At 44.0% G+C, this 10,105-nt stretch overlaps 1 protein-coding gene across 1 annotated transcript in view; it reads right to left on the bottom strand.

Annotated features, from left to right (window-relative positions):
- Positions 1-207: 207 nt before the first annotated feature.
- The window catches only part of LOC111265559 (nucleolysin TIAR), a 136,447-nt gene continuing 126,549 nt past the window's right edge, over positions 208-10,105 (bottom strand). Inside the window, exon 8 of the mRNA XM_022842338.2 lies at positions 208-7,104. Coding sequence (XP_022698073.1) covers positions 6,981-7,104 — 124 coding nt within the window. The 3' untranslated portion in view covers positions 208-6,980. The remainder of the gene's footprint in view (positions 7,105-10,105) is intronic.

Here is a 10,105-nt window from a genome sequence, read left to right as displayed (position 1 = left end):
TAAATAGGCGCTCGCAATAGACGCTCAGCATACGCGACAATATTTCTGTTATTCAATTAGCGTCACTTTTCTAATGTTCCCCCTTCGGCTCGTTCTTATTGGTCGTCGGTTGAATCGAATACGGGGGGGGGGGGGGTGTCGTTCCTTATTTTTCTTCCGTGCATCTTTCTCTGTTTGTTGGTCATCGTTACTGCGGGACACAATATGTTTATTTGTGTGTGGATTTTAACCTATCATCGTTATCCATCTTTGTTCTTGATTTCATCAGATTCGTCACTTTTTGGCTGGTATTTGTTGTTTTACTTGTTTTTCTCTTCGTAACGGCGCCGCCTATCTAGCGGTTTAACTGTTGTTTATATACCTACTCTACAGTAGTAGTTACTGTATATGGTTGTTTTTTTGTGTGAGTGTGTGTAGTTTTGCGTTACAAGTATGCGACAGTGAACTGTGCATATATGCATAGTTCACTTTCGTATACTTGTTCACAGACGGGGCCACGGTTTCCCTGTGTAGCCGTCACAGTTTCTCTTTCCCTTTGGTTCATGTTACTCTCCTTTTTATCTAGCTCTCGCGTTAGTCAACGTTAGCTTCTACTTTTATTTCCGCCTTAAACTTGCAAACAAACACGCGAATATTTTACCCCTTTACATTCTGCTTTTTTTTTTTTTGTGTACCGTCTTTTCTTTGCCTGCTTTATTTCTAAGGCAGGAGAAGGACATAAATTGTCCTAAGCGAACCGACATACAACATTGCCTTAAGGATGTTCTATCCGGCTGTCGGCTATGGTTGTCAATAAAAATTGTCTTGCCTACTCATATTTGGTGCTGATCGTTTTTACTTGTATTTTTTTACTCGCAGTGTGTGTGTGTGTGTGTGTGTGTGTGTGCGGTTTTTTTCAATGAAATTATTTGAATTTCATTAGATCTTCCGTAGTTCGGCCCAACTGGACTGGATTTTACAGCAGTAACAATTGTGGTATAAGCGTTCATCATCCGCTTCGCGCTATTGACGCGTATCATGTCCAATTTTGAGACATGACTAGTTAATCACTCTCCATTTCCCCGACCTTGTTTGTTTCCTAGACCGATCATCAATATTGGTCTCACCGATCATTTACCATTCTCAGAACTCGTTTCCATTACAGAACGATAGATAGGGAGATGCAATTTGGCACATTATATGGAGAAAGTAAATGCGTTATACGCAAGCTGGTGCAATGACAACCCTTAGCACCGTGATCCAGACATTGTACGGGTCTCGCATTTGTGTGACTGGGCTCATGCAAAAACTTCTGGTCGGTCTAAGAGACGGTCGACGCACTTTATATCTTATAGAAATTTATCTCTAATTTTATTAGATAGCAATAATGTCGGTCAGAAAAAACTAGTTATACGCCACCTTAAAACGCATGCAGACTATCACGGAGGTGATGGTATGCCGCAATCCATTCAGTATATTTGGGATTGGTATCATCATATCTGTTGACTTTCTAGTTTTTTGCTTCGTAGGTGCTTTCGACCACATTTGATCTAGTTTTATATGTATACGCTGTGTACTTATTCATAGGGTTCGTCGACTCATTTATTAGGCTTCATTTGAATATCTCCCAGTCTTCGGTGGTCGCGCACAGACATCATCAAACGAGAGTGAGCCCCAGTCTACCCGGCGTGAACCCTAGCCGCATCTGTGCACATTCACAAAATACATAAATAAAATAGAAAACAATTCCAGTAATAGTAGCAATTCTAATATGTGTCAGAATCAATATTACATGGTATCATCATACGCATCAGTATGATCCACATACACTGTGTTACCATATATATAACTTACATCAAATATGTCTTCGTTTATGTGATGCTGGCGAGTACTGGCTCGGTTTAAAGCTGCCCGCCTATACCTCATCATCATTATTACTTCTTATTTTATAATTACTCCCGTCATGCGTTACGCATATCTACATCTGTTACGTGTTTTTATCATCGGTATCGCCGTCTTTGGTACAAAATGATTTCGCTCTGTTTATCTGTAGAGGATAGCTCTTCATGGAATTATGCCGGTCCTTCAGATTTCATTCTTCCTATATTGTCCAGCCGCGGAGCGATTCCCTTTCAAAACAGATCGGCAAACTCGGTTCCCTGCTTTCGAATTCTGCCATTGGTGCGGTTCCGTTCTGGCCATCGATGATTCTGGCCGATGCTCAGCAGCAGCTACTACTCGTTACCGCTGAATCACATCTATAATTTCGGGCCCTAAGATGAGTCTCAACGACGAAGCGACAATGTATAGATCAGGATAATATTTGACTTCTGCCGGTGGTTCTTTGCCATTATCAACTGATGTATTGTGAAGAAGGGCGCCCTCCGTTGACCGATCAATGTCGTACTCGTTTTTTCATTACTAATTTCTTCTATATGTATTTATTCAGTAGCTTTTTACTCTTCACTGTCCCACTGCGTTTACCGTGTTATTGTTCCAGCAGTTGTATGTTGCTACGATTTCTTTGCAGTACCAACCATCCATCGCTGCAGTTGATTTAAAATTTTTCTATTTTCTGCTAGCTTATTTTTAGTAAGGGGTTCTTTCCAATAACCCCTTCACACCTCGAAGAATCCTTTACTCTTATATATATATTTGTTGTTGTGTTTGTATTAGTTACCTGTATTATTATTATTAGCCGTAAGATCCTTTCGCACCTGTTTCTCTTTCCGTTATTTCTTCACATTATATCGTATAATAATAAACTAGAATTGTTGTTTTTTATTTATCAGCACCACGGCGTGTGATTGTATCCAGCTAATACCCTAACAATAGTATATATATATATATATATTAGCAGTACACCTAGATATATTGATTCTCCTATTAGACTTTGAAGCGTTTCTAAACGCCTCGCCGCCCGTTTCGTCATTGGGTCATAATAATAATAATAATTGTTTATATTATCGTATAATTATTTCAACGTATTTGACCTTTGTTTGTTTTCTTGTAGCTATATTGATCTTCATTAAATCTGCAATTGCCGTTGCAATCAGCGTTCTCATCCGCGACCGCGTCTGCATGTCTCCCCGTATACATATATAGATTTGTATGTTTACGTATCTATGTCGTATTGTTTGTGTCAATACACATTGGATTGGCGTATATTTTTTCTTTTGACTCATTCACTCGTACAGTGCATACATCCATGCTGCCCCCTCATCATCCATTCCAGCGCTGTCACCGTCCTAAACACCCTTTCATTATTCCCTCCATGAAGCAATTTTCAAACTATATCAATATCTGTTCATGTTTACGCTTCTTTCTTGTTAGGCCACCAGATTATTCCATCGCGTATCGAGTCTGTGCTTCATCTGATTTCTGTAATAACTAAGCTCAATTCTCGTGATCATCGTTAAAATTATCATTTTAAATTGTCAATACAATAGGGTAGTTGTGGTTGTTTTTGTTGTTGTCGTTATGTTGTTCGAATTATGACATCCGAGTCGCACTAGGGGGTCTCAACGGTGGCTCCACGGCAATGCGTTCCCACGCCCGTTATTCCCCTCCACTTCGTCCTCTTCGATAGACCTTTTCAATTTGAAAAATCTTTGCCTCCTTGGACAAAATAATCATCGCTCGTCTCGTAGTTTTAAAGACCGGAGGCGAGTTAATGGCCAAAGGTTGAAGAAGCCCCGTCCAGCCCGGTCATACGAGGCTTTACTTTGCGAGGACTGCACAACCGAGATATCAACAGTGTCTCGCTCTGACGTGGAAGTTCGAGAAGTGGCTTTTTTGTCATCAGTGCAATTTTGTGTCCTGACGACGGACACTGGTTGATATTGTACGCATAAGAACCCCGTATATAATCTAGTTCGAATTCAAGGACAACTGACATTATGGATTTAGCTCTGTGGCCAAATTATTCGGTCAGTGTTTTTCAGGATAAACAGTCCAGAATGTAGTTATTTGCAAAGTTCAAGTTCTGAAGTTCCTTTGTCTGGTGTCGCGCCGCGTTGCGTACATCAACAGCGTCGAGCTTTTCAGCCGGAGAAAGTCTAGCCGGGCAACACGGTTCCGATGTGTCGAGGAGATGTCTTATGTTCCACTGAATAATCTGAGTTCGTTACAGCTGAGCTCTTATTTTGGCTCTTTTTCTCATTAAAGTTAACTTTTTTCGTTTACCTTTACTTTTATTCGGGTTTACATCATTAGCCGCTCTAAACGATGTGTCATGGCGCAGCAACACGTACGCTGTACAAAGTACGTATTCAACACTTGTTGGCTATTCAACACAAATGAAGATAAATCTTCTCAGCAGAGATCTTCTACACCGTACATGAGTGTGCCTGTTTCTCCTAGCATACTCTTCATATTTTGTTTGTCCCTTTGTTCGGAGCCACCTATTTGCTTTATGCGGTTAACATATTTTCAGTTGTGGTTGTTTGTTCTTCTGTTATTAAAAAAAAAAAGGCGAAGAGTGGCCAGTTGGTTTGTCCGGGAGACCGGAGCCCACTCTAACTGTTCAACGCATTGACTGATCGGCATGGGACATGTAAATCCCAGGCTGCATTTGCCTGAGACGACAAACTAGTATTTATTCGGCTTTTTGGGTCAGGTTAAGGTTCAGCCAGCACGCTTCAACAGTACGCCATACCGCAGAATCTTTGTATCGATAAGTATGTCCTGTAATGTTCCTGAGTACTACGGTGTAAAGTGGGCTTACTTGATTCCTGTTGGGCGCCGTTTCAGGACGCTGTTCAGCTTTTGTCAAACCTTCCGATTCATGTCAACAATGGCGGCCCTATATGTTACAATATATCTGTATATGTGTTTCGTACATAATGGTTCGGTCAAACAAAAACACAACTTTTTGCTTTAAATTCTACCCTCATTTTTTTGCATTTTCCCTATTCATTCTCGCTCCTTGGCTTGTAGTGGCTAACTGCTTTTGAGTTGCCGATGCCGTCTGATCTGGTCACCATTCTTTGTCCATGGCCATCTCTGGTCATTTGCTACTACGCGTTGGTCCTATGTGTTATTAACAGCTTGGTCGGTTTAGAATAGATGTGTGTGTGAGTGTATATGTGTCTTACGGCTAGTTCATATCGCTTTGTGTATGTTTGCCTATGATTTCTGGGCATTGCTTTTTATTTTGCGTTGCTTGTTATCTTCGATCTCCTAAGGACACATAGGGCATACGTAGACGGTTCCTCAAAGGCGCTATGGATCCTTGACAATGAAATGGCCATGGATGTCATAAAAAATCCGCAATACGTGCGCGCTGCTTTTCCTCCTCCGGCGTTGTTTATCTGTGTATGAGCCGATACTACCATTTCTGGTCATCTATGCGCTATAGATAGATTACTATTTTAACATTCGCATTTATGCCACGGCTTTTCCCGAATTGAGTTTTTAGGGTTTCAGAGCTTTTCTGCTTACACATTTCGTCAGCTCCCGGTTCAAAACGGAGTCTCCGCCTTACAACTTAACCATGTGGCGATGTCCGCCTTCAACGGTCTTCAACACCTTCAAGATAAACAACAGTAATAAAGACTTTCTATTTCAAACCAGAGTTGCTTCGTATTTAGGCGTTGCTGTTCATGTTGATCTAAACTTACTTCTAACGTTCGATTTCGCCCGTCTTTTTATCTGCTTGAGTCGATCAGGTCTTCATTAGTCAGCCCTCAGGTAATTCGTTCACTTGAGATTGTTAATAAAATTGTAAAGGGATAGTAAGTGTTATAGAGGTGCAGCGTGTGCTCTGAGCGCCCGATCGATTTGGATCGATATAACACGTTTAGGTTGCGGCGTCGGGCTTGATCGATTTATAGTACAGAGCTCAGTCGATAAGAGTAGCTATAAAATGAGTATGAATTAAAAAAAAATTGAGTCGGAAAACTCAAAAAAACAAGTTACTCTGCCTATTATTGATATTGCGATGTGTCTCTCGTTTTCATAAAACGCATTGCGGTTCTCTTAGTACTGTTCAATTATAAGAAGATAATTACTAATTAGTAGAATTGTTAGCGGCGTTGATCAAACTCGATTTTCCCTCAGCGTTCATTCTCTTCAAGCTGATTAGTTTCTTCGGTGTTAAGGTTGCTTAAAAGTGGAGTCAGGATCATCATTATCACCTATCATTCGAAGTGAGTGTACGATGTGAGAAAAATGTCGTGGGCAAGCAGAACACGCTCAGCATATCGGTTGTTCTTTGCCCCCAACATTGGTTAGAGTAGTTTCTATTTTTTAAAATTAGTCAGTCTGAGCTTCAAACATTGCTAAAGTTACGCTCGTTCTCCACGTAATACAAACTGACGCAATAGCACTATTTTGTTATAGAGTACAAAATTATCACCCCCATTTTATATTCTCTTATGTGTGTAGCTTCTATTTGGTATGTGTAGATGTGAGATCGATTTTTTTCTTTCATCTGCTCTGCTCTGCTCTGCTTTGTTGCAAGGCATGTCGCAACTTGAATATGACACGCGTTAATTAACGCTGACCGATCGGACATTAGTCGAAGGCCGCCGGCCGCCGCCCAGCTTATTCGGTTCGTATCTACCGGTGACGCTGCACCTTTATTGCTAACTGGGCAGCGGCTAAATGCAGGACCTTCGCTCTTTGGTACTTAGTTATACCCACGCTAACAATGTTTGTTGAGGATGCCTACTTTTCGCATGTCCGTTAGGAATGCGCGAGAAGTTGGAGCTGCTGTGTGACATAAAGCCTCGCCTAGATTTTCCGTAAACCACCTGTCGGTCGAACGCCGTCTCTAGCGTGGCATGCAGTGTTTTTGCATTCATTTTCAACGATACATCATACTAAACCGTCGGTATCATCTGTGAATATGGACCTTCTCTTCTCTAGACTACAATTTCGGTCGCGATGATCTCACGGGTGCGCGCGGCGTGAACTGCGTCCAGAGCGAAGCCATTAACCCAGGCCATTCGGAGTGACGGATTGAGGTTCTGTCTTCTCCTGAAGTATAGAACTGTTGTTTATTGATGCGTCTGATACTGCTGCATCGGGTAGGTGGTGGCCGGCAAGAGGCTGGCCGGTTGCTGGCCAAGCGGGGCACTTTGCCCACCTTGGCCTGCAGGCCAGGCCACTTGTAAGCCCATCCTGAAACAAGGACACGCAATTCAAACCATGCAGGTAGAATTAGATGTTTCGTGACTTCTGGACGGCTAGTTCATATATACATAAACACCTACCTTTGAAGCCATCTTAATTATGTAACGCCGTTCAAATACCTGATTAGGATTTGGTTTGACACACTTTATCTTCTATTACGCTTCTATACAGTGGCTTGGCGATAGACAGTTCCACGAGGAAGATTAAGTCAAAACTGTACCATGCTTCACGCGCTACTGAAGAGTTGAAGACAAATTTTTTGTGAACACCTACAACAGAGATGATGCTGTAGCGATTGTTTATCTGCCTTGGTTTTATCGTCTGTCGCCTTTCCAAGGCTGTAGAAGGACGTCGAAGCTCCTGCATGTGTTCAATATCTGAAGCTTTTTTTAAGCTGTAGAGAGGTACTTGGCTGTATACAAGTAGATTACGACCGACTGAACCTCCTGTTGTCTATTTCTGTCTCTGTTTGTATACATGTATAGGCAGTAGGGAAGGTCGGCAGTTTTGGCCGCCATCTCCGTGGCTTTCGCTGATGCTAGAAAACAACTGGCATGTTAACGTCTCTCAGAAATCGCTCACCTTTTGCTGGACGATAGGCCAGCAAGTGTCGATAGCTGCTCCTTTAGAGCGTGTGCTATCGGCAAAGTGGGCGCCTATCTTAGCCCAACGAGTCATCGAACCAACCAGCAGGCCGAAAAGACGAGGTAAAGAACATCGGCCATCGACGAAAGCTGAGCCAGGCAAAAGTAACCGAATCGAGCCGAACGTTCTGGTTCGCGGCTTAGCGAGCTGGTGGTTTGCCCGATGTGAAGCAGCAGCCAAGTTCTACGAGACACCTTCCGCTCGACTGGCTTCGCAAAGCCGCAGTTGCGGTAATCGGGTGAAGCTAATAATTGGGTAACATAAGAATACCGACGATGCAAGGCTCTGTGTGGCTCGTTATGTAGTGCGTTGACCACGAAATCAACTGCCCGCACTATTACGTGACAGTCAATGGCTTCCCCTTCTGTTTCTGCTACTTTAGCAGTGAGCGTTACATTCAAGCCAGTGCAACTAGTAGCGGTAGTGCAAATAGAAGTAGTTCGGCTAATTAGCTAGATAGACGATTGCTATGCTCTGAAAGAAGTAGCTTAGAGGGCTAAATCTGACAACGAGCCGCCATCTTACCCAACTAATCAGCCAGTCGAAGCATCGCAACACTGTGCCGCCACTGCTGCCACTAATAGTCCACTCATACTAACTGTCATGCAGGCAAAGAGCGGAGGCGGATGTCTAATAGCCTCAGTTACCGACTGCTCTTCTTTCTGTCGTCACAATGGAGACAACGATAAGTGTAGTTAGCCAGGAAGAGGAAGGAACGACAGCGGCCCCAGCACTGCGGCTGTAGTGGCCTTTGACTGCAAGCAATGTCTACATCGAAGGGCAGCAAAGGGATCGCAAATGATGCACGCGAAAACGCCACGTCCATTCGAGGCTCTTTCAACCTGCTATCCTTCGACCAGCCAACCTAGTTCCATCAGTTACCCAGAGCGTTGCCGGCGTTCGATGTACAATCTCACAACAGGCGGCCTTGCAACATTGCTCACCCGGCGACTTGCGACACCGGAGAGAACGGCATGGTCGTTGATGTTTCTATTGCACTTACACCAGCCATTAGCTGTGAAGCCATCGTGTTCTCTAGCATCGTGCAAGCGTTGGGAAAAGGGGTCAGACGTACGGATGGGGACTTGGGACGAAAGCAGAGACATTTGGTGGAGACATTTAAGCATGGCGACTTAGCCTTAGGAGGAGTTTCTAGGTATGTTACTGATATAAGCGGAGTACGAACGCTCGAGGCCGTCCTGCCCGCTCGCCTTCCGTATTTCTCTATCGGTGCTTTTCATTCCTTTCGGCTACACCGGTAGACGCCGTGCAACGATACGGCAAGAAGAGGAAGCTGGCAGGCTAGACAGCAGCAAAGATCGGCAAAAAGCACGCCTACCAAAAAATGATCACTTCCCGTCAGGGTTGGGAATCAGTTCCGGCGTGTCTTCCGGTCGCTCAAATGACATTAGCCCATCGTTGTCTTCGGCGTCATTTGCTTCGTACATTTCTATTCAACCACTATGACTAACGCTACTGCTATTCCTATGTCCGTCGCATAAGTGCAGTCGGCGAGGCGAACGCTACAGCTACCGTCGTTGTTGCCGTCGCTATTTGCAACAACGGCTTGATGAAATGCGGCCTGTCGCTCGCTGCTTGTTTCGCATGTGTGACTAGCTAAGACCCGCTGTAAAGCTACTGCTCGGGCCTAAAAATCGGCCAGGACATATTTGTGATTTCTGCTGGGGTTAGCAACGGTACGACAGCTGCAATTGAAACAGAAAGAATGAGACTTGACGGTGATGGCAGAGGTTGCGCTTTTCGGTGTTTCTCTATTTGACTTTGGTAACCTGGTAGCGGCGGGAAACAATGGAGCAAAAGAGTGACAGGCAATAAAGGGAAAGGGAAACGACAGAGTTGCGAATCCACCAGACGCTCTGTCAATGAAGTTGAACGGCAGGAGTTGAACGAAGCTTGGCCAAGGCTTTGGAAGAGCCTGCAACTTGTAAACTCTTTCGTCGTGGAAACGTCGTCAGAAGGGAATCGCGCAGGGATGCACGGACCAGTCGACGGACGAACGGGTCAGCGAAACCAAATGTACTGCCTTACTTGGCATGCTTTGAATGAATGCATAGAATAGATCACGTGACCACAGGCCCGGCCGCCCCTAGCAGTAACAGTCACGGCTGAAGGGGGTCTTCAATGGACTGGCTGGCCTACGCTCGCGTACCACCATCTGTTCACCCGCTTCCACTACGTGAGAGCAGTGTCAACAAGCATAACGCAAACGGAGAACGAATAAATGAAAACCATGAGCAAGTACGGCTTAACACTACTGACTAAGAAAGAAAGCCATTCGACGAAAGAGCACCTGAAACAAGTCGAGCTGGAGAACTAGGACGAC

The sequence above is a fragment of the Varroa jacobsoni genome, unplaced genomic scaffold, assembly GCF_002532875.2.
Source record: "Varroa jacobsoni isolate VJ856 unplaced genomic scaffold, vjacob_1.0 scaffold_985, whole genome shotgun sequence".
Lineage (NCBI taxonomy): Eukaryota > Metazoa > Arthropoda > Arachnida > Mesostigmata > Varroidae > Varroa > Varroa jacobsoni.
The sequence above is the reverse complement of the archived record's forward strand: the minus strand, read 5'-3'. Positions and strand labels throughout refer to the sequence as shown.